Source organism: Myripristis murdjan, chromosome 12 (assembly GCF_902150065.1).
Source record: "Myripristis murdjan chromosome 12, fMyrMur1.1, whole genome shotgun sequence".
Classification (NCBI taxonomy): Eukaryota; Metazoa; Chordata; class Actinopteri; order Holocentriformes; family Holocentridae; genus Myripristis; species Myripristis murdjan.
The window spans coordinates 24,124,673-24,151,638 of NC_043991.1; the positions used below are offsets into that span (position 1 = coordinate 24,124,673).

A 26,966-nucleotide genomic window follows, 5' to 3' on the forward strand; every position below is an offset into this window, starting at 1 on the left:
ATTTATTTTGAAATGAATAAATTTGAGAGTTTCTCTTGTGTGCAAATGCTAGTTTCCCAACCATGCCGCCCTGTGCTCAACTTTAAACTGTCAACTTTTTTTCGGAAAATGTTAACTCTCCTGCCCCGCAGACGTTTTTCTCGTGTGTGTGTGTGTGTGTGTGTGTGTGTGTGTAAGAGAGAGAGAGAGAGAGAGAGAGAGACAGAGTATGTGTGTGTATGTGTGTGCTCGTGTGTGTGTGAGAGAGTATGTGTGTGTGAGCGTGTCAGTGCGTGCGTGCGTGCGTGCGTGTGTGTGTGTCCACGCGCGCGCTGTGGGCTCTACTTGATCTGTTGTTTGCGCAACACAATCACATTTCTTTTAAGCGACAGGGTGTCTAGACACACACGTGACCGGGCGCGTCAATGCGCACTGGAGACTGGAGACGGAGCAAGGGCACCCAAACCATCCGCCTCATTTGCAGAGCCTTTACCCCCTCAAGATCACTGCTCGGTTCGCTTTCTTCCTCACCCGGACACGGAAACTTCGCGTGAGATACGAGGTTGGATTATTTTATCCGAGGGATTGGCTACTAAAATAGGTTACAAGGCTCGCCGCGCGGACGTAACCCGAGGGTCTCTCTCTGCGCTTTCAAACGCAACTCAACTCGGGTTAGATATTCAGTCTGGATCAGACCTGGATTTGCTCCCTGGCTTTTTGGACGAGGCTCATTCCTTCCAGCATTTCCCCGAAGACCACATCCTCTGCAGACGAGTGTCATATTTAGATGATAAGGGATAAAAAATAATAATTAAAAAAAAAACACAAGCCTTGTCAGAGCCTTACTCCGTACCGTCGGATCAAGGATTTGTGGATTAATGCTCTTCAAGACACCGGGGCGAGCTTCGGTTTTCATGGAATAATAGTGATAGCGTTTAGCCTTAATTAGGCCCGTATCAAATTTCCATATAGCACCCAGACGCGTAGATGAAGAGACGTTCTGACCATGCTTATACAGTTGAAATCAGCACGAAGTGTATTTTAGTTCAGAGTAAGCTTAAACAGTTGCCTGCATGTCGCCAAGTGAATAATTGTAACGTATTTGGGCTACATGCTGCTGTGGTGTAGCGATTTTCAAGCGTCCCCGGTGCTGTCCCGCCGTTATAAATGTTTATAAGCTGCTAGGCGGGCTGTTCGAGTCTTAAATACCTTAAGGTGATGGTTACTTATCCCCTAAGGAAAAGGTGGACTGCCACATGAACCCTGACTGCTTTTCAGAGATCTAGTTTATAGGGCTAGGCAACGGAGACTGGCGTATGCTACAGATTGCCTCTGCTTATCCGGCTCCCAGTTTTTCCACCGTATTATCTCAGGCTGCTTGTCATTGCCTGGACACGGATCCCGGAATCTTCATGATTTGCGGACACCATGCTCGTTTTTTAGCCGGGGAACCCTCTTTTCGTCCCGCATGTTTAGGACCAAACGATCGGGGCTCGTCCGGCGACTCTGGAGGAGCCGTGCGCCCGCCGAGGGCGACGGGGACGCGGATAGAGGGACGCATGGCTCCGGGGGCTGCTGCATGGGCAAAACGACAAAGGTCTCCAAGTCCAACGCCGGGTCGGAGGCTGAATTGAAGGCGTTGACCCACTCGATACTGAAAAAGATCAAAGAGAAACAATTAGAGGTGCTCTTGCAGGCGGTGGAGTCCAAGGGGGGTGCCCGAAGCCCCTGCTTGCTCCTGCCTAGCAAAGTGGACGCCAAAGTGGGTCAACAGTCTTACTCCCTCCCCTTGCTGCTCTACAAAGTGTTCAGGTGGCCGGACCTCAGGCATTCCTCGGAGCTGAAGAGGCTGTCTTGCTGTGAATCTTATGGGAAAATCAACCCAGAGCTCGTTTGCTGCAATCCGCACCACATGAGCAGGCTTTGTGAACTCGGTGAGCTGGGACTATCTATCATAACAGTGATGATGATCATAATAATAACAGCTTAAAAACATCTCTGAGATTGTAAGGGGAACATTTTATGACACACTGTTAAATCTAGCGGTCAAACCATGTGCCATTGTGTGTTTTTTTTTCTTTTCTTTCAAATAATTACCAGAGCCTTATAGTTCTAATTAGCCTAATTGAAATGACATCACCTCTCCTGGCACTGTGATCTTGAGTTTCCATAAGGTCAAACTTGGCCGAAGTGGCAAAGTGTGTCAAGTAGCAATCTTCATCTTTGGGGCGGCGTGATAATGTTGTCAAGTTGTGTTGTGTTTCGCCTATCAGGCTGCATCGGGAAAGTGACAACCCAGCCGTTTCTAAATAGCATCGACAGTGCCTGCTTATGCTTATTTGCCTGTATTAGTTAGTTTTCTAGCCATGCTGATCCCTGTCGGTATTTGTTGTAATCACATTCCAAGTTTGCTGGCTTGTATTAGCTCGGGCATCTGACCCCCCCTCCCTCCGCATGCAAAAGTTGCTCAGTCCACCTAAATACGGGATGTTTTGAACTTCATCATCAGGCATTACTTTTTTTTTTTTTTTTTTTTTTTTATCATTACACAATTAATTTCCAAAGTTCAACGACTCGGGTAGACCCTTTTAGTCTTTCCACGGTGAAGTTTCCAGGCTGTGTGTGCGTGGTGTCCCGGGCCAAAAGAGGCCCGTATCTCAGTTTGTCCTAGACGCTGATAGTGGCCCTCCTGGCGCCAGGCGGCCCCCTGTTTATCTGCCTGCCAAATGAAAGGCAATAGCCGCCCGGCCGCCACACTGCCTCTCCAGCCTGAGCTGACACAAGCCCTCTCCCTAAAGAATGACAACTCTTATCATAAAGTTGAGATCTCTCCCCGTTTTTTTTTTTCCTCTCTCTCATACTCTGCCTCTTTTTCCTCTCTTTCCTCCTCACGCAGAGTCTCCTCCTCCTCCATATTCGCGTTATCCCGTGGACTTTCTTAAACCACCAGGTAAGTTGGATTTTTTTTTGTTGTTGTTGCATTCGCCCCCTGGCAAGTCTGCAAGTTGCATATTGTTGAAGTGTCTCTGTGCAAAGCTGCCTCACACAGCGGTTATATTTAAATTTGCCTGAGCTGAGCTGAGCTAGACTGCAAAACCACATCTCTTGCAAAAAAAAAAAAAAAAAAAAAAATCATGCAAATGCTTAGAGAGATTTATATGCAGGATTTCTTTTTTGCATCTGCAGTCTTGTGTTGTCTTTCCTCTCAGATATATGACATTACATACACATATAGTCTTACGCATACATGACACTAGCTCCATTACGCATTTGTGTGTGTCTGTGTCTGCCTGTGTGTCTGTGTGTGTGTGTGTGTTGGGAGGGTGTGTGTGGAGGAAACGGCTCCATGTTATGTTGTGATTTATGATAGCAGTGGAGTGGCACGCCTGGCTGGCTGGGCAGTTATAGCATGGCTGGCAGCCAGGCCAAAGCAGCACAAAGTTGAGATACCAGCTAGCTATAGACTGACTGGCAATCACCATGGGCACAGTGTCTCTCTCTCTCTCTCTCTCTCTCTCTCTGTGTGTGTGTGTGTGTGTGTGTGTGGACGGTGGTGCCTGCTTGTTTGTGTGTCAGTCTGTTCATCTATCTATTGTGAATCGCACAACAGAGCAAACAGACAGACAGCGGCGTCTCTGGAGCCAGCAAGCTTTTATCAACCGAATTGATCAACAGATTAAGGCTGAGGGCTTGGGCAGTTTCATCATCCACGTCTCTGTTTGTGTTTGTGTGTGTGTGTGTGTGTGTGTGTGCGTGCACGCGCTAGAGAGTGCAGTAGAGCATATAAACAACTCAGCTTCTCCCAGTGATCTTTCAGCCAGTTATCCCAGTGTGAAGTAATCATGATTTTTCTCGTAACTCAGACTTTAGTAATACCTGGTGGTTTTCTCCTGCACCTCTGCGAGCCTCCGCCGTGCTGTTTTGACTGTCTACTTCCCCGGTGCTGCAGAGTGCCACCGCATATTATATCATGGCCCAAGTCAGTTTTGAAGGTTGTTAGATTCTGAGATAACCAAGATAGCGTGAGGGCATCACAGAGGCAGGGGAAGAGGAGAGAGAGAGAGAGAGAGAGAGGAGGGGGGTCTTGTTGGGGAAGGCAGCCTCCTGCAGCGCTCCATTGACTGCTCGCTGGAGTTTCTCTTGCAACATATAAAGGGATGCTGCTCCCGATTGACAAAGATATGAATGGATGGATCCAAGTGCATCTCCCCTCTGCCTCGCTCGCCCATCTCTCTTCAGTCGGTGCAGGAAAGGCTCGTAGAGAAACAATGACCCGTCGCCCAGCCAGTCAGCGAGGAGAAGGAGAAAGTGGCTTTCACCGAGTGCAAACAATAGGAAGTCATTGCAGCTGCAGCTGTGGTTCTTCGAAGGTCTCCCTCTCTCTCTCACGCGCTCACTCCCTCTGCCTGTCATTGTTGCGTTCAATTCAAGTCCTGATCCCTTGATTGTATTATATTCAGCGGAAATGTGTTGCCAGAGCATCGAATGATCTAAAAAAAAAGTCCACAGGTGAATAACAGGGAGTGAATACCTCTTTCACTTGTTTGAGAGCTTCAGGATACTTGGTTCTCAGGTTGTTGCATGTGCAGCTCCCACACTCAGACCTTAACCTGTGGAGAGATAGATACTGGTTTGGCTCTGTTTGTGTAGAGCCGCTTGTTAATGTGTGAAAAGAATTTCACGTGGGGGGGGGGGGGGGGGGTGTTTAAATGACAAAGCAAAGCAAACAGCTGCATAAAGAGCACAGGTTGCACGCAGAAAAGGGAAATGATCTCAAGGCTCATAAAATCAACCAAATTGGGCGGATGGAAGTTGTCCACTCTGATCATATTTTTCTTTTTTTTTTTTTTTCTAAAGAGGTAAAGCACATTTGCCTCTCCTTCACCTGTCATGCGGTGACCATGCTCGCTTTCCTCAGCTGCAGCTGTGGCTCTTCAGAGGAGACTTTCTCTTTCTCTCTCTCTCTCTCTCTTTTGGGGAAAGACAGTGAAAGAGTACATATATTAATAGGACAGTGGAGCAGGCTGAATGACATACACACACACACACACACAGGCGCACACATACTGGCAGGACAGATGAGCTTATCATGCAGACAGGCAGGGGTCTTTCCCCAGTGCCTGGGGGAGCTGTCAATCACAGGCTCCTTCCCATTACTGGAGGCCATTATAATTTTCTGTAATATTCTCATGACATTATGTTTACTGTGTATTAGGCTTTGTTCAGTCCTGTAATGTAATGTTCGTTTCCACTCGAAATGACATTAGCAGAAGCGGCATGGTTAACTTTTTAAAAGGCAATCAAATGTTGTAAAGCAGCAGAGGAAATTTGTGTGTGTGTGTGTGAGAGAGAGAGAGAGAGAGGCGGGGGGGGGGGGTTGGTGATGATGATGATGATGGTTTTACGACTTCAATGAGCAGGAAGTGGGGTTATATGTGTCAGGGTGCCTGTCCGCTCCAGCAGCAGCGGTCAATATGAAAGCAGCCCAGACGTAAAGCGCTACCTTGTTTCAGCTCTGGGGAATATGAATCACACACTGTCTCTCTCTCTCTCGCTCTCTCTCGCACTCTCTCTCTCTCCCCGTCTCTCTGATGCCCCTCAGCCCTGTGGTCAGCTGTGAACTGTTGCCCGGGAGACCGGGGCTGACTGCTGGCAGCCAATGAAAGCGAGGAAAGGCAGGGCCATGCCCGTGCATCTCGTTACTGCGACCGCAGCAGCACGGGCCGCGTCCGGACAGGGCAGGGTGCAGGGCAGGCAGTGAAACCACACCGGGTGCTGCTTCTTTACTGTTTTCTAACTCCTGCAGCTCGGCTCGGTTAAACAGGATGCCAGTCAAAGTTTTTATTAATTTTTTTGTTTGTCTTGTCGCCCTTTGTGGACAAATTACTCTTCACTTTGCTTGGTGGTGCTTGTTACATGGCTGTCATCGATAATAACAAGACCTGAGTTGAGTCACACATCCTGTGCTTTGACAGTATAACCCAAAGGGACATGCTCAGTTTTCTCTCTAATACTGTTTTTTTTTTTTTTTTTTTTAAGAATTTTAGTCATGTGCAACCGAGTTTAACTGGCTGTAACGTCTCAGGAAGCGGCGGCGGTGGCATGCATCGCAGTTTAGATAGAGCGAAGGTGACCGGCGACGCAGACGGCGGCCGGCTGGATGGTTAGGTGCAGCGCGGCGTTGACGTGCAGCGAATGGAATGTATCATTAGCGAATACCAGGCTACCAGCGGCAGTGCTGCAGTGGCGGCCCGCTCCCAGTGGCACACAGCTCTATTCAACACTCGGTGGTTTTGTTAAAGCTCCATTCAGGCGTCATGTTGAAACTAGTCTAGATTACAAGTCTTGGTGGGAGTTTATTATTCAAACACCAAAAAAAAAAAAAAAAAAAAGAGAGCGAGAGAGAGAGACTCAAAGAGAAAGAGACTCCCCCCCCCTTGTCTGCCTGCTAGTATGCCATTAAGAAAATTTACAGTACACAGCTTTCAAGGCTGCCTTTCTGAGTCCTGTCTGCCTCATTGTTTTCGCTATGATGGATGTATCCTGCTAAACTGTGGAGTCCTATTAGTGACCCAGGCGGCTTCATGCGCAAACAAACACGCGCACGCACGTTCACACGAGCACAAATACGAGGTTGGCTCATGACTTCGGGGCAGAAAACAACTTTTCTTGGAGCAGCTTGTTGATTTCCTGGGCACGGAAGTTGTGGAGGGCTGAGTTTGGCGGCTCGAGGTTTCCCCTTTGAGGGCCACACTGAGCTGCGTAAATGTGAAGATGCGTCTTTTTCCTTGTTTTCGCCGTCGATCCAGCGGCGCCAAGACGGCGGCACTTTGCACTTTCTTGTTGCGCTGAAGTGTGGACGGTGGACTTTTGGGAAGCTGAAAATGCAAGACACAAGCAAACCAAGGATGGCTCTCTCGTTTCTCAGAAAGCTGTATCTTAAGAATTTCCCAGTTTGGGATCAATAAAGTAAATCTATCTATCTGTCTAAAGCATGGCTATCAAGTTTGGAGACCCAGAACAGAAAAAATTGCAAACCCTCGCCTCACCGACAGCGGTAAAAGAAACCCGCTCTTTCCAGATCGGCAGCCGGTCTGTGCCGGGACGGAGGGCTGACTTCCTTTTCTAGAGCAGTGGATTATGGGGGATTATCTGCGGCCTGTGTCAAGACAGGGTGTAAGAAACTCTGCTCTGTAACGTCTCCTCTCTGTGCGTGTGAGCGTGTGTGTGTGTGTGTGTGTGTGTGTGTGTGTGTGCTTGCTCGTCAGCGTCTTCATTAGGCATTGATTTCACCGGAGTGATTGACGGCCTCACAGCTGCTGCCCGGCCGTCTCTCTCTCCCTCATACGAGCGTGCGAGCACAGACACACAGTAATAAAACACGGCCCTCTCTCTCTCTCTCTCTCTCTCTCTCTCTCTCCGTTCTCCGCTAGATTCTCCAGACTCTGGACCTTCATCCAGTGACACTGGGGGAACGACCTACTCAGCCCCCGTGGGGCTTTCAGGTAAATATTCCTGCAGTTTCTTCATATTTCTCCCTTTTTTTTTTTTTTTTGACCCTTTCCTCCTAAATTGCTTCTCCCTTTCGTCGCTCTCGTTATTTTCCTCATCGGGTCTCTTTTCTCTCATTCCTTCCTTGTGCCCACTCCTTTTTCCGACACACACACACTCATTCGACTCCCCCCCTCACTTGCAGTGATGAGGCAGTGATTGTGGGGGCCCCTGCTTCCCCTCTGTAATAAAAAAGGGAGTGAAGGAGGGAGGTGTGTTTCTCCCACATCCACATAAATTCCTCCCTCCTGGCTCTTTGAACAACACTTCTCTCTTCTTCTCCTCCTCCTCCTCTTGCTCTCCTCTCTTGTTCTGTCTCCTGTGCTGTGTTATGTTGTAATGGAAGACAAACACGTTGAACTGCTGTTTGAAGACTACACTCTCTGTGTGTGTGTGTGTGTGTGTGTGCAGCATTGTGAAGAGAAACAGTGATGTGTGTAGAGCAGGAAGGCAGGCCGCCGGCTCCGCTCGGTGTGTACGAGTGTTTGTTTGGGTGTGTGTTTTTTTTTTTTTTGCGCGCACGGACGCTGTCTCTGCAGACGGGCGGACAAGGGAGAGACACAGGTTTCTTTCTTCGCTCTCTCTCTCCTCTCTCTCGAGCAGGAGGTGTTTCTGGCTTCCGCAGCTCTCTCTCTCTCTCTCTCTCTCCCATAATCCCCTCTGGCAGCGCTGCCTTCCTTACCCGGCGCCCTGTCCGCAGCCTGCAGAATAAGATGGTGTTTACGAGAGAGAGAGGGAGAGAGAGAGAGTTTTCTCTCCTCTGCCTGAGGTTGCTCTGTGCTGTTCTCTGCTTTCCTTCACCTCAGATGGTTCTCATTACTGGGCCTTTAAAGCCTGTTTTATGTCAGTTGGTGTTCGCTGCCCGTCCCCCCCCCCCCTCCTTTGTTTGGTGGGGGTGGGGAAGCCTGCCTGTGTGTGTGTGTGTGTGTGTGTGTGTGTGTCTTTTAGATGGGGGAGAAGATTGGTGCAGTGCTTTCATGAACAGAGGGGCTGAATGATCACTCTCTCTCTGTGTGTGTGTGTGTGTGTGTGTGTGTGTGTGTGTGTGTGTGGTGGGACGGGAGTCAGGGTGGGGGTGGGGGTTAAAAAGCTAGCCTCTGAGGAGCCAGCCTCAGCGCCACATGAATAAAACTCTGGCTGGCGGTCCGGCCTTCATTCAGTTCCTCGCCCCTCTGCTCATTCTCTCTCTTTCCGACTCCTCGCCCCCCCCTCCTCCTCCTCCCTCCAGCTCCCTCAATCCCTCCCTTTTAACCCTTCGCCCCTCCCACCCGCCTCCCCCTCCTGTAGACCCTCGCAGACGGACACTGAAGTCCTCCCTGTATGCATTAACTAAAGACACATTTTAGACCCAGTGCAAACTGTGAAACCCAAGACCCGCAGTCTTTACAGGAGCCCCCTCCCTCCCTCCGTCACTCCTCCCTCTCTAAGGCATATACGCCCCCCCCTCCTCCTTCCTCCCTCCTCGCCTGTTTTCCTTCCTGGCGAGGATGACAAGGCGGCGGTGGCCAGCCCTCAGTGAATGGCTCTCCTCAGTGAGCGAGGCCAAAAGGCCGGGGCAGGATGGCCGGAGCGCTCTGCCTCTGGAGCCGGGGCCCACATCTCCACGGGCCGGGCACCGGGGGAGGGCCGCTCCATCCCTCCCTTTCCTCTCTCTCTCTCTCGCGCCCCCTCTCTCCTTTCTCCCCTCCCTCCCTCGCTTCCTCGCGCGCTCCCTCCCTCTAGGGCCCTGACAAAAGAAACACGGCTCTCCCAGAGGCCCGCCGCTGACCTTCTAATTCACTCTCTCTGCCCTTTTTATGTCCTTCTCCAGACGTATTTACAGAGAGGAAGGAGGAAGAGAGAGGAGGGAGGCGGCGAGGGAAGGAGGGTGGCAAAGTCAAGGCGGCAGTGTAGTAGAATGATTCAGTGCTTGTCTTCTTTTGTGCGCCGAGTTCCCCTGTGTCTGGATTTGACTCCTTTGTTAAACGCTGCAGCTGAAGAAGTGGAGCGCTAAAGCAGCTGTAATCGAACGGCGGGGTAAATTACCCCGACAAACAGAGCAGAGATTGAGAGGGCGTCCATCCTCAGACAGAGCAGACAAGATGAGGAGAAGGATTACATCCTCCTCTCCTCTCCCATCCCCCCCCTCTCACTTTTTTATCTCTCTTGGAAAGCCCGGCCGCCCAGGCCAGTAGGAGTTAAGTGCGCTGCGACAGCAACAAGCGCAAATGCAAACTAGGCTGCCTGCCAGGCTACCAGCTCCAAAGCTCCTCTCGCTGGCTCACGTCATCGGCTTGGAACAGAGCAGAGCAGGGGAGAGCAGGAAAAAGGAGAGGGGGGCCGATGGCTGCGGGCCACGAGCTGGGTGCTGGGTGCTGGTCTTGGCCCGAGCCACGGCTTGGGCCGAGCTCAGGGGCGGGAGTGCACCCGGGGACGGGCGTCCAGGGGGTGGATATGGGGGAGCAGAGCGGGTCAGGATCCGCGAGGAGTGCGTTTGCTGTTACAAGTCTGTGGAGCCTTGAGCAAAGACTGCATTGCATCAAAAAAACTCCCATCTTAAGACGCCATTAAGTCTCATTTTAAGTCTTTTAAAATTCTTAAAATAAGTGAACAACATCTGCCAGCGGGATGAGATAATTCTGCTTGTTCCCAATGCTAATCAACTTGTTTCCAATTTTTTTTTTTTTTTTTAAATCAAGTGTCATTTTCTTAAGACCTTTTCCTGCCTTGTTATTGTATTTCTTTTTTCTCCCAGGAAAATGTCAGAAAAATTGAAACTGCACTGGAAATAAGTGGGATTATTTATACTGGCAGATGTGTGTGAGTGTGTGTGTGTGTGCGCGCAAAGGTGAGCACCAGCCAGAGTCCTGGCCCTGGGGGACAAGGTCTCTGTGTGTGTGTGTGTGTGTGTGTGTGTGTGTGTGTGTGGGTACATGTGCGCATATGCAACCTGTATTCGCAGAGGCGCGTTATAGACGTGTGTGCGTGCCAAGCTCGTATGCATGTGTAGCGGTGGTGTGTGTGTCGGTGGCATGCCTGCTGGTGCCGTCGGAGAGTGACCCCGGAGTGCCTGTGTGTAAGAAGATCCAGTAGGCCACAGTGACATGTACGCACGCACGCACACACACACACACACACACACACATACACACATACATACACACACCCATACACACACAGGCGGGTAGAATGACCTGGTGCGAGCCCTGGCACATGGCCGAGTGTCACACAGGCGCTTCCTCCTGCCGCAGGTTAAATTTAGGTCGCGTTGTATTCTTATACCGGCCGCCAGTCACCGAGCTCGACAGACAGTCGGACGGCCCATCAGTCAGTCAATTAGTCATCCTGTGAATCAGCTGGATGTGGAACTAATCAGGGGGCTGTGGCACTTTTTTAAGACGATGAGATTAAATTTAGGTTTGAAACACAACTAGCTCCGGTCCAGTTTCGGTCCAAGCCCCGGCGAGAAACAGCCAAAAAGATCCCATTTTCATTTTTGCTCTGATTCTGTTTGATGTCATTATGAAGTAGGAAGGAGATTAGGCGGAAAAAAAAAAAAAAAAAAAAAATAACAAAATAAAATCCAGCTCTTGTGGTGTCTGTTACAGCCGATATTATTTCCCGAGGAACTATTTTAGATTTTTTTTTTTTTGGAAAGCAGCTCCAGCACCTTGAAGAAACAACCCAGTGGAGGAAGCTGGGAAAACAGAGCAGCCTCAGTCTCTCTCTCTCTCTCTCTCTCTCTCTCTCTCTCTCTCTCTCTCTCTCTCTCTCTCTCTCTCGCGGCATTCCTGCCTTGTTTGGGTTAGCGGGGAGAGGAAAGGGCTGCGCAGGATGTGACCTCATGTCTTTGAGGAAAAGGCGAGCGGACAGGGAGGCAGCCGAGGCCTCCGCTCGACAGAAAACAAACAGTGGAGCCCGCCGAGCTGCACTCAAACAACGCTAATCAAAGAAAGAAAGAAAGAAAAAGAAAGAGAGAGACAAAGTGCCCGTCTCGGTAACCTGTGATCAAAATGTCTTTGTTTTTTTCGCTTCCCTTTTTTAGAGAGATAGAAATGTAATTGTGTGGCAGAAATTCTTCCCAGCCAACACTCGCTACAGTTTCCAAGAAACTCTTGAGTGGAATGTTTTCTTCACCTTTTCTTTTTAAAAAAAAAAAAAAAAAAAAAAAAAAGTATTTCAGTTTCATTTTTCCTCCCTTCAATCTTGATTTCTCTTTGGTTTCCTTGTTTTTCTTGAAGAGTTGGAGGGAGGAATGGAGAGAGAGAGACAGAGAGAGAGAGAGAGAAGATGGCGGGTTTGGGTGGAGGGAGAAATGGCCGGCAGCTCTGCTCTGTTCTCTGTAATTTGGAGGCTGTGTTAGCCAGTGAAGTGAGCGGAGCAGAGCCGGGCCGCTCCGTGCCGGGCCAGGATCTCTCATTACTCCCCACTTCCTCTCCTTGCGCGGCAGCCAAGCCGCCTCTTGGCAAGGGACTTAATTTTGGTTTTGGCCGTCCTCTGTTCCCCACCCTGTGTCATTATGCTGCACAAATCAGAAAAACAGCTCAGCGGAGACGGAGAGAGGATAGAGAAAAAAATAAAAAATAAAAAAGCTCGCCTAGCTTGCGTGTCAGTGTTTTGGGTTTTTTTTCCTGCGCGGAAGATTATTCATAGATGGTGATGCATTATGTAGTGTGGCATCAAGATAGTGCAGGCCCGGGGTGAGGGCTGCAGTTAGCCCGGCTTACCTGAGCACAGCCAGCTGATTGAAAGGTGAGGGAGAGAGAGAGAGAGTTGGAAGGAGGCCCAGAACAAGATGGACATTGTTTTGGTTCGCAATCACTCTGTGGCTGGGGATTTTGATATTACCTCAATGTATGAAGAGAGAGGGAGAGAGAGAGAGATCCCCTAGAGAGGGTTAAAGACGGAAAGGGAAATAGGGGAGATAAGTGGAGGTACATTCCTGCAAACGTGTGAGTGGCACGGCAACCAAATTCTGCGTGTGACTCCGCCCACCGAGCGGCTCATTCACGTACGGTCCGACAGCAGAATTGTGAAGGAGCGAGGAGAGAAGAAGGGATGACTCCTCGTCTTTCTACCTCCACAGCTTTTCTGTCTCGCCTTGTGCGATGTGTAGAGGTTTGTGCGTAGGTGTGTGTTAAAGTTGGTTTGTGTATAGGTGTGTGTGTGTGTGTGTGTGTGTGTCTGCCTCGTCCTTTCATCTCCGCCGCAGCCGTCTCAGTACCCACGTCTCCGTCGCACACCGCAAGCGCCGTCAACGCCGCGCGCGCACATGCACAGACACACTCACACAGGTGCATAATTATCAATAACACCTTTTTTCTTCCGAGCAGCGACACAACAAAGGCTCGCCACACACTCGACTGGCTCGGCGGGTTGTCTGTGTCTGTGCGAGGCGTCCGTGTCAGTGTGTTCCCACGGTGTCTCCGCCGTGTGGGTGGTGCCTTTTTCGGCTTGTCTGTCCATCCGTGCGTGGCTGCGGGCGCCCATTGGTGCGTGCGTGTGTGTGTGTGCGCGTGTTTAAGTCAAAGTGAACTGATGACATCATTCCTGCTCGCCTGGCACCGCATATCCAACTAGTGAGTGTTTGTTTACCCTGTCACCCTGGGAAATCTGGGTTGCAAGGGATGGGTGTATGTGTGTGTGTGTGTGTGTGTGTGTGTACAGGGTCAGCATGATGAAGTGTTGGAATAATACCGGAATAGTGAAGAGGCTTTGCAAGGGAGCAAACTGTCCTTGAGAGAGGTATTGCTACGCTGCACTAGTTTGGCGTTCTTCTAGTTGTGTGTGTGTGTGTGTGTGTGTGTGTGTGTGTGTGTGTGTGTGTGTGTGTGGCGGGGGGTGCAAGGTGCGATCCAGTTCCTATCCAGTTCATTAAGAAATGTTCCTATGCTGTATATATCGGAGCTGGGAGAATAATAATGAAAAGCTCATTTGCAAAAACAGATTTCTCCATTTGAATTTATTAAAACCCTTTTAAACTTTTTGGAATTTCATTAAAATTTACTTTATATTTATTTCTATTTTTATATGTTTATTTAGCGTGGCATAATGTTTATCCTAAATCATGCTTTGTGTGGTTACTCCAAGCAGTATCAGTGAAAAACGTGTATTCATTTTAAGAATGGCTTTTATCTGTTTTTTGCAAATGAACTCTTCAGTTGTAACGGAGAGAGATGTTACGGACGAAGGCGCGAGGAAAACAGATGTCGATTTCCCAAACTCGGCCTCGTCCTCGCCCCGCTTGGATGCCAGCGTCCCAAACCCCCTCCCGTCCCGTTGTTTCTGTTACAGATCGGTAGATAGCGAGACTCCGCCGCTCTCTCTCTCTCCCCACCTCTCACTGTGGGTTTCCTGCCGTCGTGGGCTTGTTTAGCTTTCCTGAACTAGAGGAAGGAGTTGACATCTTCCTCTTGCGTAACCCTAATTGGGCGCTTCCTCTGTCGGCTAAACCGCCCACTTTCTACGTTATCGGCTCACCAGTAAAATAAATTCGAGCCCAGTGAGTGCAGATGCGCCACAGCAGAGACCAGAGGCACGTCCAAAATACATCTGCTTGACAAAAAAAAAAAAAAAGCGTGTTAATACGAATCTATGATTGCTGTCTCCGGGGGCGTTATTTTCACTTAGTTCATAACTAAACTGCAAAATCATTTCACTTCCCTTTCTGCTTCCCACTGCCCTTACACACCTGTGATTTTCATGCTTTGGCTGCTTGAACGGTTTCAAAACCAGTCACTTTAGCCGAATAATGCATCAGGTTTCAGGCTAAAAACAAGTTTTTTTTTCTTTCTTTGCTCCTCAAAAGACATTTTGGAGCTGCACAGAGAATGAGTGGGAGAAGCGGTGTAGCCCCAGCTTCCTGTGCTTGGCTCTGTGTGTGTGTGTGTGTGTGTGTGTGTGTGTGTGTGTGTGTGTGTGTGTGTGTGTGTAAACCTATAACATTGCGCATAGATGTCAGACGAGGCAATTCCACTGTCTTTACTGCGCGGACATGATTTCAAAATGACCTTTGTCTTTTTAAAGGGTCGCCTGTCATTGACTTTCTTGGCACAGTTACCATCGAAGAAAGCCGTGTGTGTGTGTGTGTGTGTGTGTGTGTGTGTGTGCACGCTGTAAACTGCTGAACACACTCTCACAAGCCTGTTGTTGAGGACTGTAACCTGCATTAACTCAAAAATCAATGAGGCCAGCTATATCTTTGTGAAGATTGACTCGGGGAGTGAGACATGCAGGGGTTTTCATTACACAACACACACACACACACACACACACACACACACACACACGGCATGGCTGAGAGAACAAAAGGAATGCCTCTAGTGTGACCTTTGACTTTGGAATAGAGTTTCCCCGGCCTGAGAGAGGGTGTTGAGTTGGAAAATGGGGACCATGAAGAGTCCGTCGCTCTCTCTTCGCCTCATGACGTCTCCCTCCCTCAGCCTGATGAAGACAGGGTCATTACGAGTCTGGGCCAAGACACGCACACACACACACACACACACACACTCTCACACACACTCACAGTGCTTTCATGGATCAATAAGAGGCTGTTCTCAGGAGCCTTGTCACTATTTACCGCTGTTGATAGTGTTGTGCCCAGAGCTGAAAGTTGAAAAACCCAATGTGTGTGTGTGTGTGTGTGTGCACGCACATGAGGACATAAGTATGTTACTCTGTGAATGTGTCAACTTCTAAGAATAGCAGCGACCTGGTCTCTGTGTGTGTGTGTGTGTGTGTGTGTGTGTGTGTGTGTGTGTGTGTGTGTGTGTGCACGTATGTGTGTGTGTGTGTGAGAGAGTCTGTGTGTCTGGAGTCAGACAGAGGTAATGATTAACCTTTCCAGACTGTGTTTCTGGCCCTGCTGCTGCCATGAGAGAAGCACCCAGTCACTTGTCATCCCCTCCACACACCCACACACACACACACACACACCTTCTCGGCCATCCCTCCCTCTCTGTCTTTGACATAGCCTGTGGCGTCCACTTAAAGACCAGGGGCCATTAAAATGCTGGGCTCTCTACAGGGGGGCCCTGTCTGCTTTGCCCCCCTTTTTGTATGTGGACTTAAATGCTTTGTCTTGTTATAGTAGGGGAGTTTATTTGTTGGGAAAAAAAAACAGATAATTGCTGTAGTGTTTTTTTTTTTTTTTATGAAGAGGGCCCTGGTCTGCTGTTTTGGGGTAACATCCCCTTTTTCTGCCTCACCCAGACTTAGACAAGACATCCGATACCCTTCTCACCTCTGTAGGTCCAGTGGTTCGGTTCCTGTGGATAGCATGTTTGTGTTAGCTTAGCATAAAGACTTGAAGTCTATGGGAGTCGTTAGCCTAGCTCAGTCAAAGTGGAAAACTAATCCTCACAGCCCCTCCGAAGCCGTCTTATTTACACAGTGTATCATGTGGATTTGAAATACACGTCACCGTGCACGTCACAAAATGGGAGTTTGTTATTAATAGCATCATCGGGGATCATATGACGACCAGTTTAAAAAGGAATCAGGCAGCAAGCAGTTGGACCCGGTCCAGATTCGAGTGATCATGAAGGACACTCTGCTGAGCATAAATTCATGGTGACACATCCGGTCCAGTGACAATAAGCCAAGTGCCTTTCATCAGTCGAGCTATTAATTGTTGGTCCGCATTTTGCTTTGTAGCGGACATGAGGCAGAGAAAAGTAGGTCTGGTCTTGGGGGTTATGGCGCGCAACCCCCGGGCGGCGCAGACCGGGACGCGACAGACGCACACGAGGCGGCCGACGGAGAGCAGAGCCGAGCAGAAAAGGGACGGGTGACAGATGGCTTCAGGCGGCCAGCCAGCTTATCTCCGACGAGGAGAAGCCTGAGACAGACAGGCTGAAAGGCTGCTATACAGACAAGCAGGTGGGCAGGCAGACAGATATACAGACACATGATTGGATAGGCAGACAGCCAGAGAGGTAGACAGATATATGGACAGACGGCTGCACGCGCAGACAGACAGCTCTAAGTCGCGTCTGGTACACTCGGTCCCGGGACAGACGCGCTGACGGGACTCTGTCTGACACCTGAAATTAGGGCTGAGCTATAAATCGATATCATACCAGTGCTGTGACGTGACACCGTGGGATTTTGGATGTTATAATACTGTGATATGGTACAAGTGTAGCATTTTCCCGCTGTTAAAGGCTGCATTACAGGAAAGAGATGCAGTTTTCTGAACTTATTAGTCTGTTCTATTATTTATCTCTAGATAGATAGAGATAGATAGATACTTTATTCATCCCGAAGGAAATTCCCAGTTTTCCACAGATTACAAGATTAAATAAATAAAAAATAAAGAATAAGAGATGACACTCGAGATCTAAGTACAACAATGTGCAAAATACCGTGTGCATAGGTGTATACAATGTGCATAGATGTAGGTCAGTGTGCAAATTTTGAAGAAATATGCATTTTAAACAGATGATAAATAGCAGCAAGCAGCAATAGGCTTCTCTATAGTATTGTTGCAATATCGCCATAATCAAAAATATTGTGGTATTTAATTTTGTCCATATCGCACATCCCGACCTGAAGTTGCATCAGCCTGCCACATGATCAGACACACACACACACACACACAGACGCGCACACACACCCAGTGTGTTAAAAATTAAAGGTTGGTTAAATGAGCCTTGCACTTGTGACAAGGTGTGTCGACGCCGAGCCACTCACATTGGTGTGTGTGTGTGTGTGCGTGCGTGCGTGTGTGTGTGTTCAGCACCATTACTCATGAGGTGTAAGCTCATCGGCTGTCAGGACAAGCTGTGAACACACTCCTCACAAGGCTGCGCCCCGCAGATGGAGGAGTCTCTCTCCCTGTTACACATGTAGCCGTGCGGCCTGCTCGGGTGCGATCCGCTCTGCTCGTTCACCTGGAGGAGTGCGTCAGCGCCGCCGCGGTTTGAGCCGCACGGCCGACCGGCTCTGTTTGTTTTAGTTTCATTCTAACGATGCCCCTCCTTCCCCTCGCTCCCTCTCTCCCTCCCTCCTCCTCTTCTCAGATTAGCTTTCAGTCACTCTCTTATCTAACTGAGTTATTGAGGAATGGAAGGCATTCCGGCTAGCTGCTGTCACACTGCCCGCACTGTTGGCCAGACAGCCAGACAATCGCTTTACTAGCTGACAGCCAGTCCTATGCTGTTGTTTATTTCCGATCATATTTCCCCCTCTCTCTCTCTCTCTCTCTCTCTCTCTCCCTCTGTTGTTTTTCTGTCTCCCTTTGCTCTCTGTTTGCTCCTTTCTTCTTCATCCCTCTCTTCCCCTCAGCGAGCAGTTCTCACTTTCTGCAGCCTGAGAGGAGAGAGAGAGAGAGGGTAGTTGGTGTAGTCCTGAATAGCAGGGTGTTTTCAGGCTGCAATGACAGGCTCAGACAGGCAGCCACTCTAATGACCTCTGACGCCAGGCCCTGTCTCTCCCAGCAATAACAAACACACTGCGCCCCACAGGTGAGCTCCACCGCCGGGCCCTCTGTCAGCCGCTAAGAAAGTGGCGCGCATGCTAACTGATGAAGCGGGCCGCGATGCCTTATCTGTCGACTGCAGGCCTCCGTCTGCACAAAGGGCCCGGAGGAGAGCTCGGCCGGGAGCTCCCAGCTGCCCCGGAGACGCGTCGGCCCGCTGACATGAGCCCGACACACACAAGCTACACTCTCTGCCTCTTATCGCAAAGATAAATGTCTTTTTTTTTCCCTATTTAGTCCGAGGTAGATAGCTGGGTACTGAGTTTCCCCCGGCACCCCACAATGGCGGATTTACGATAAAATCCCCAAGGCTTGGCACTGACCAACTTCAAAGAACACAGCTCCTCTTGTTTTATGAGAGAGAGCTCGCAGTCTCTCTTTCTCTCTCTCTCTCTTTCTCTCTCTCCTCTCCCGGTGTTGTCTTTTCCTTCCCCTTTTTCTCCCTCTCCCTCGTCTAATGAAGGCTAATGACAGGCCACGGTGAGTCTGCTCGGGCCGGCGGAGATCCTGCTCCATTAACGTAGCAGTTTGTCTCAGACGGGACCTTCCAAATTACTGGTTACATTCACAGCCACCGCCAGATGAAAGAGGGGAGGGGAGGTGGAGGGGAGGAGGAGGGGGGGGGGGGTTCGGTTAGGAAGGATGAGGGCAACTGAAATGGCTGTGAGAGGGGCTCTGTTCATTTTTTCCCCTCACACATATTTCGCCTCTTGGAGCTCATGTTAACCCTTGAATGTGTCTTTCATTGAGGGCGTGCTGCATCTGAGTGTTTGTTTGTGTGGAGAGAGAGAGAGAGAGGCACACACACACACACACAGAGAGAGAGAGAGAGATAGAGAAGCATAAAGCATCGTCCTTTGTCGGGAGCTGTTGATGTAGTAGTCGCCGCAATTAGGTGATGACGTTTGTATAAAAGCACGGAAAAGGCTTATATAATCAGGGAGGAAGCGAAGTTGCAAAAGTAACACACTCAAAATATGTGAAAAGCATTCCTTCTCTGCCCCCCCCACCCCCCTCCACCCCTCCACCCCCTTGCTCTCTCTTTCCCTTGCGCCTGACTGGCTCCCACTTTTTTTTTTGGCCGGGAGTAGCTGGGAGCCAGATTTCTGCGGAATAGAGATATGAGGGGAGAGGGCCGGCGCAGGAGGCACCCGAAGGGGAGGGGGGGGGGGGGGGGGGGGGGGGGGGGGGGGGGGGGGCTGGAAACTGGAGCTTAGCCAATGCTACACTTCTTTTACGCTCAGGGGAAACGTTAGACCAGAGAGGCCTAGCTTGTGAACCATTCATTTGGTTTACAGCCGTCATCCTCTCTCTGCTCTCAGCTGAACGCCGTGCACTTCAGCCCTGAGAGGGAGCCGTTCCTCTGTTATACTTTGGAATTAAAGGGGGAGAAACGTGGCAGATTCGAGTGAGACTTTTTGTTTTTAGTAGCTGCTGCTTATTGGTCAGCGCTTCTTTGTTCTGATGACTTTTTTTATAGTTTGGGCTAGACACTATCGCCCTGTGTGTTTGCGTGGGCCCTCAAAGAGCTCACCATGTTCCCTGGCCTTGTCTTTGCGGCGTATTAATTAAATGATCATTTCCAATTTCCTGCAGCGGAGTGGAGCAAGCCGCTGCAGAGAGATGATCGGGACAGATTTATGGCTCTTCTTGACGTCAGAACATTGTTAGCCACGCCACTACAAAAATACAGCAGGCCAGACAGAAAGATAAGCATTTAATGCTTAGACAAACATTGCACTGCATGTGGACGCTCACTTGCCAGTGTCTCAGACTTGCTTCTCTTGTCTCGTGGCCAAGAATTCCAACACGATTTTCCTGGACGGCAAAAAATTAAGGATGACAGTTTAGTTTTGGCTTCTCGCTCAGGGCAGACTCCCAGTTTCCAAATGCTGTGCTGGGATGAGGGAAAGATTGTGGAGAGGTAGCATGTTTCTATTTCAGTCGCCCGCTGTGTGCTTTGCTTTAAAAGATTAAAAAGGAGTTTTTAGGCATTTTGTAATCGAGCGCAAGACCCAAAACACAAGAATTCAGCCACTGATTTCGTCCTCTTTTGCTTTCCTTGTCTTTTTCCTCTGTGGCCATGTGTGTGATGTCTGATCTGTAACCATCTTGCTCTCTTTCTCCCTCTGTCTCCTCCAGATTCCCTGGCTTTGCAGGAGTCGGGCGAGCGGGCCCACTGGTGCGTGGTGGCGTACTGGGAGGAGAAGACCCGCGTCGGGCGCCTCTACTCGGTCCAGGAGCCCTCCCTGGACATCTTCTATGACCTACCTCAGGGGAACGGCTTCTGCCTGGGCCAGCTCTGCTCAGACAACAAGTCCCAGCTGGTGCAGATGGTGCGGGCCAAGATCGGCTATGGCATCCAGCTGACGCGTGAGCCAGACGGGGTGTGGGTCTACAACCGCAGCTGCTACCCCATCTTCATTAAGTCGGCCACACTGGACAACCCGGACTCGCGCACGCTGCTGGTGCACAAGGTGTTCCCCGGTTTCTCCATCAAAGCGTTTGACTTTGACAAGGCCTGCAGCCTGCAGAGGCCCAACGACCACGAGTTCACGCAGCAGCCCCGCACGGGCTTCACAGTCCAGATCAGCTTCGTCAAAGGCTGGGGACAGTGCTACACCAGACAGTTCATCAGTAGCTGCCCGTGCTGGTTGGAAGTCATCTTCAACACCCGATAGCAGCAACCCTCCTCTTCTTCGCCCTCCTCATCCCCTTGTTCCCCCCCCCCCCCCGCACACACACACACACACAAACAGACTACACCCACTTCTCCTTTTTTTGTTCCCGAGGTTCAAAACGAAAAACAAAACAAAACAAAAAAGTTTTAAAGAAGAAGAAACTATAAAATTCTGACGGACTCTGTTTAATAAATAACTAAGATTTAATTAAATAAAATAAGAAGCGAAAAAAATGTATTTTATGTTATATATAAATATATTATTACTTGTAAATACGAAGACGTTTTATATGCATCATTATTTATGTATTGTGCAATGTGTTGATGAGAAAAAGAAAATAAGATGCACTTTGCTTAATATAAATGCAAAACAAAGAAATGCCAAAATAATAAAAAAAAAAATACAAATACAGATACGTTGCTTGTCCGGTGTATTTCTTATCTTTGGCGTGGAGATAATTCATATTGTGTTTTTTCTTTGTTTCTTTCCTCGCTGCTCGCAAAACAAATTATTGCATCAACATAAACTGAGCGGACGGTTCATTAGAAACCGTCTAATTTGGTGTTAGCTGAGTGTGTTGTCTGCCTCTCCATCATCACACGCAGACACAACAGCGGCTAAAAACGCTGTGAATGATAACAAATGTCATCGGTTTCCTCTCTGACAAGGTGCTGCGGACGTCACACTGAGCTTTCCTCTGAGACAATGAGCCCGACGGACAGAGCCATAACTTAACTCCTCGTCTCTTGTCCTTAAAAGCTCATTAGCCCTCGCAACATTGTCTGTTTTTTGTTGTTGTTTTTTTTTCTTTTCTTTTTCTGCCAGTTATTTTGGGCTGAGCGCTCCACTTCCTCTCTGTCATTAGCCGACTGGTGACATCACAGCCAGGAAGCAGTAATTACACAAAGATCCAGCAAAAAAAAAAAATCCACCACAGTGTCGCCGTCCCGGTGGAGCCTTCTCATTGCGACGGCGGAATTAGAAGAAAGACGAGCGAGAAAGGGAGCGATCGCACACACACAAGCGTGAACACACACCAGAAGATCAATAACGGTGTGTCACACAAATAAGCCGCGTTCAGAGTAAAGCCACATGTACGTGTGCTGGTGACTCCACATGCTGGGATTTCCCTGCCATAAGCAAGTCTGCACATGGCAATAAATAACAATAATGAAACATATTCAGATTTTTAACAATGTAGGAATTGAGGAATGGCTTTTTGTCTGTAATTGGTGCAGCTTGCCATTTACCAACACAGAATCTGTTCTAATTATGCCTTATCCCATATTCCAGTGAGAGGACTTAGCTGGTAATCTTGTCTTAGATATTTGAGGAAGCCATCGAGTAGGGTGGAAATCGTGGCCTATTTGTTGTATTTCCAGAAAAAAAAAAAAAAAAAGAGGTACTCTGCTTGTGGTAGGAACTAAACTTCCTTCCTCATTGAGGTCAAATAAAATAGACGATTTCCTTTTTCTTTCTTTTTGTTTGCCGACTCTGTGTATACGTGTATGTGTGTGTGTGTCTGTGTGTAAGTGTGTGTGTGTGTCTTTGTCTCTGTCTGTCTGGACCTCGTCCTGTTGCTGGTCAGATGGGTGTCTGCGAAGGGGATTACTACCATAAGCCTGCTTTACCCACACACTGTCTCAGAGACCTACATTCACAAGACCCACTTTCCACTCCATCCAACCCCCATCCTCCACTCTGCCCGACAACACTTTAAAAGCTTAAAATCTATTTTAAAAAATGGGGAAAAAAAAAAAAAAAAAAAGGCAGAGACGGGGTGGTTGAACCGCAACTGAAAAGGAGATTGATCCTGTCTGCATCCCTCTTCCTCCTGTCCTGTCGATGTTTGGCTCGGCTCAACCGCTATTTTAACCCAAAGCTAATCTATCCTGTTGTAATCTCTGGCTGTTGACGAAACCTTAAATGAATATTTCACTTTAATTTCCCCTCAAAATGAGTCCATGAAAAGTGAACCTCTGAATTACCAATTGTTGACCTGCCAATTTTTTTTTTTATCACCTGGATTTTTAGTCATTGCAAACAAGCCAAATCATTCCCTAAAACAAGACATGATATAATATTATTATATAATATTATAAACAGCGCACACGTATTAATGAAAAGTATGATACTCAGACTAATGACAGCAAAATGAGAACAAGCCAGTGGCATCAAGGCTGATAAATGGGACGACCTAAACCAGTGTTTGTGGTTGACCTAATGTTTCCATGAGCACACGCTCGTCAAATATTCTTTCCCTTTCGGTTTCATTAATATTTGTTTAACATGGCGTTTGTGCCTTATTGTATACTCTTTGACAGAATGAACTCAAACTATTATACCCAATTTCCCCTTGGGGATCAATAAAGTATTTGTGATTCTGATTTTACCAAAGGGATCAGCAGGTCTACGTGTGTGTGTGTGTGTGTGTGTATGTGAGAGAGAGAGAGAAAGAGAAAGAAAGAGATGGCCCTATATTCGTGCTTCCCTCAGACGGGACGGTCCTGATTCCTCCATGCATTAAAACTACTACTCTCAGCAGCACCTCTAGTGTGCTTAGTGTGCTGTTGCTGTGTGCACCCTCTGGGGAAAAGGCTGGGGTAAAGTTTCCACAACTGCTCATTTGTTTGTGATATGATGTACTTCTGTCAGGTGACCCCTTGGCCTTTTTTTTTTTTTTTTTTTACGATCATACTTAGAAAAAATCTTGGAGTTTTCAGGCAGTAGTTGCTTCACACTGCGGCTCGGACATCCACTAAGGGTTTTAACAGCTCCGCAAAATATCTTGCAGGCCTCTGGAAATGAGAAGTGCTTCATTTCACCATCCCTGAGCCGCTCGGTCGCTCTGAGGGGCAACAACACAGGTCAGCAGCACACATCATGTCCCCCGCCACGGGTGCAAGTTACAACGGGCGTAACAGTTTCCTTTCGAATTTTATTTTATTTTATTTTATTTTTTTTTTAAACTAAATCTCTACATAAAGCCACATCATCTCTCCCAGGACTCGTCAAATTTGAGCCAGCAGTGTCTGAGATCATGACACTGTTGGCTTGTCGGAGGTGCTGCGGTGGGCTCATCGGTTTTATATTCAACATGCCAGACCCAAGTGTCAAAATCCATCATTCCCCCCCTGAGTTTGGTCCAAAACCAGCCTGGAGACAGCTCAGAAATCACGCTTAATGGAAGGAGGGAACTCAGTAAATATCCCTTTTCCTGATCTTCAATTGTGGGGGACAATAATCTGAAACAACATAAACATTTTTCTCGTTTCTTTCTTGTTTGTGCTTGCGTGTGTGTGTGTGTTTAATTAATGAGGAAATCTGACAGAGGGATGGTGGTGTCTGATCACCCTCACAATGCCGTTTTCCCCGAAGCATTGTGGCCAGAATGCTATCTTTGTGTCTTTGTCGTGCAGTGTTGTAATTTGTTTTTGACATCATGATGAAATGTATCGAGTATTAGCCAGCATGTTGGCTAATCCTTTGTAGAAATGAAATCGCCATACTGTCTGTCTGTGGTAAACACACCCCGGCAATCTTTGGCAGGTCAACCTCTGTGTGTGTGTGTGTGTGTTTGTGTGTTTGTGTGTTTACAGACATAATGTGGGGGTTGGGAGGATTATCAGGGTTGTGGTCTGTAGGTGGGGTGTTATAACCCTGCTAAGGTGGGGTTAATCATGAGGCTGCTTTTCATCTATGTGTGATTTTTACATCAGGATTTACTTTATGTAATTTTTAAACAATTTGGCAACTTGATTTTCTGTTTTATCCCTTCTATTTTTATCTGGCGTGTGGTTCACCTTTAATTGTATTATTTGTGAGATCTCCAATATGTGTACACAGATCAAGGGATTGTGTGCATGTGTGTGTGTGTGTGTGTTGTGTGTCATACATTATTTGCATGCCTGTTTGTGTTTGTGTACCCACACATGTGTATGTCTGTGCATGTAATTGTGTGCATGTGTGTGTGTGTGTGTGTGTAGATGCAACACGAAGTCCTCGTCTGTGCCAGCAGACACAAAGCCAAACCCTTCATCCCGCACCCCCCTCTTCCTCTTCCCTGGAGGGAAGATAAGACACTTTAATGTCTGTCTATCTGCCTGCTCCCAGCAGGAGGGGGCTGGAGGAGGAGGAGGGGGGGGGGTTGTCTAGCTGTGTGCACAGGTCGGGTGTGTGGCTGGGGGTTGGGGGGTTTAAAGACGGGGACAGTCACTTCTGGCATTCTTATGCTTATTTAGCCCCAGCATGCCCTACAGTCACGTTTTCTCTGACCTCACTGAATCGCAGAGAAACACACAGACACACAACATACAGAAATACTCAGCTGACGCTTGTGTGCACACATGCATGCATGCACGCATACATATAATGTAAAGTGAAAAATACAGATAGACTAAATGAAATGCACGTGAGATGTCGTGTATGAGAGAATCTGTTTTTGCTCAAGTGCACCTTCTTCTTGCTGTGGCGCGGGCAATTATGTTTCATTTCATATCAGGTCAAAAATATGGACAAACGTTCTCTCAGAAGATGTGTTATTGCCTTATTGTCTTCATTGTCAGTGTCAGTGGCCAATGTGCTATGTTTTTTTTGTTGTCGTTGTTGTTTTTTAAAGCAGCCACTAAAAAATAGCTTTAGTTCAAAAATGCATTGTTGTGACAGAAAATATTTAGTTATTACATCAGCATCTGAAATGAAAAACCTCTCTTGAAGTTTTCCATCTTATAAAGGTTACAATGATGTCTTCACAGGCAGTAGGGTAATTCTCAAGCTCTGGCAGCCCAGAAACAACCGGCAATCCACCAGCTTTGGGAGTAATGCAGCAGAATTTACAAGATATCCAGCTCGTCATGTGATTATACAAAGTGGATGGCCGTCGTGATGTGGACGTATACACTTTGAAGCTCGTAGCCGTTTAAAATGTGTAACGTGTCAAAACAGACTTTGCTGCAAAAAAGACTATAATACTGATGGCAGGAGTGTTGTGACAATAAGGTTACACACAGAGATGGATAGTGAGACATGCATAAGCTTCTTCACACCGGCGGTTTCCGCTGGCTATCATGGAGTCCATCTGAGTAACATTTAAATCAAGTTACCAGAAAAAAAAAAAAAAAAAATGACAGAAAGAAAGCTAATAATATCTGTTAGTAGTATTTACTGCAGAGCAAGGCATAATTTCCCTTCCTATGAATGATATACCTCATTACATACACTTATCCGTGAATGAAGACATTGGTGGAGAAAGAGTTGACGGAGCCGGACTGTCGCTGGGCTCATCCCGTCAGGACGGACGTGCCCTGAGATGAGTCACTGCCTGAGACCACAGCATGGGACACGCCCATCTAAATGTCTTCAGATGTCCTCTCGACGAACAGTCATCTGAAGGAAATGCATGAGAGACGTTAACATGAAGGGAAGTGGCCATTGTGACTGAGAGACGTTAGAGTCTCCACCGGGGACGCATGACGAGTCCACAAACGGATCTTGCTGGAGGCGACGGCGCTGGAGCCGTCCCGTTTACACTCATCATTACATCAGTCCTTCTCAGTGAATTTCCAGTGGATCCACATCAACATATCCATTTCACACCTAACCCGTATCTTAAATCATACTTTATATTATTGCTAATGTGTAATCAATTTGCACCATGCTAAATTTGTTTGCACTTTTATGTTTTCCTTAATCTCTTTCTCCAACCGTGGAATTGGGACTGGCGTACGGGATGCCAAGTTTCTATGGTTACTGTTGAGCAGACTTGAGCAGTAAGCTAGCTGGTGTCCAAAAGTGAGAGTATTTAGTATGCCAGACACAGTCTCTCTGCTTTTGGTCATGAAGCTGCTTATTACCCCTGGCCTTGGACGGACGGCTCAGAGGGCAACAAATCACCGCTATGTAGCAGCAACATGGAACACTTCTCTCTGTTATAGGGACGGCTGCTGCTATAAATTCTGGTACGAAGGAGAGCACACTTTGGATTACCAACACACCATCAGAGACGGTGGGAGAATGTTGTTCCAGGAACTTTCAACCTCACGAGAGGTGGGACGTCTGACTGGTCAGGACTGGTCAGGACTGGTCTAAACAAACACACATTTGCAGTCTTCTATCAGTCCAGAGGTGCTCAGGGATTGCTCTGTGGTGGCTTGCGATGGGCACTATTCATCTTTCTGGGACACTGGTCACAGGTACGCTTGGTAAGTTATCCCATCTTGGCCGTCCTCACTGCTACAATTTCAAGAACTGGCCCTGGTCTTTACATTCAATCCAGTTTGTCTTTTACTTTTCTCCTC

General features: G+C 48.1%; 1 protein-coding gene across 3 annotated transcripts; it reads left to right on the plus strand.

Annotated features, from left to right (window-relative positions):
• Positions 1–376: 376 nt before the first annotated feature.
• Positions 377–21,085, plus strand: smad7 (SMAD family member 7). Of its 3 annotated transcripts, XM_030065128.1 has the most exons (4): positions 377–1,913; positions 2,876–2,929; positions 7,413–7,484; positions 20,132–21,085. In XM_030065128.1, exons 1-4 carry the CDS (start codon positions 1,448–1,450, stop codon positions 20,668–20,670), a joined length of 1,131 nt encoding a protein of 376 aa, XP_029920988.1. In that variant the 5' UTR covers positions 377–1,447; the 3' UTR covers positions 20,671–21,085. The 3 variants fall into 3 exon arrangements, with proteins under 3 accessions (XP_029920988.1, XP_029920989.1, XP_029920990.1); XM_030065129.1 differs by lacking the exons at positions 377–1,913; positions 2,876–2,929; positions 7,413–7,484 and adding an exon at positions 12,290–12,639 and having other exon boundaries at positions 20,132–21,083; XM_030065130.1 differs by lacking the exons at positions 377–1,913; positions 2,876–2,929; positions 7,413–7,484 and adding an exon at positions 12,290–12,627 and having other exon boundaries at positions 20,132–21,083.
• The last annotated feature ends 5,881 nt before the right edge of the window (positions 21,086–26,966 follow it).

Coding starts and splice junctions, on each gene's coding strand:
- smad7 (XM_030065128.1), top strand. CDS start 1,448: ATGTTTAGGACCAAACGATCGGGGCTCGTCCGGCGACTCTGGAGGAGC. Junction 1,914..2,875: donor GAGCAGGCTTTGTGAACTCG/GTGAGCTGGGAC, acceptor CTCCTCACGCAG/AGTCTCCTCCTCCTCCATAT. Junction 7,485..20,131: donor AGCCCCCGTGGGGCTTTCAG/GTAAATATTCCT, acceptor TGTCTCCTCCAG/ATTCCCTGGCTTTGCAGGAG.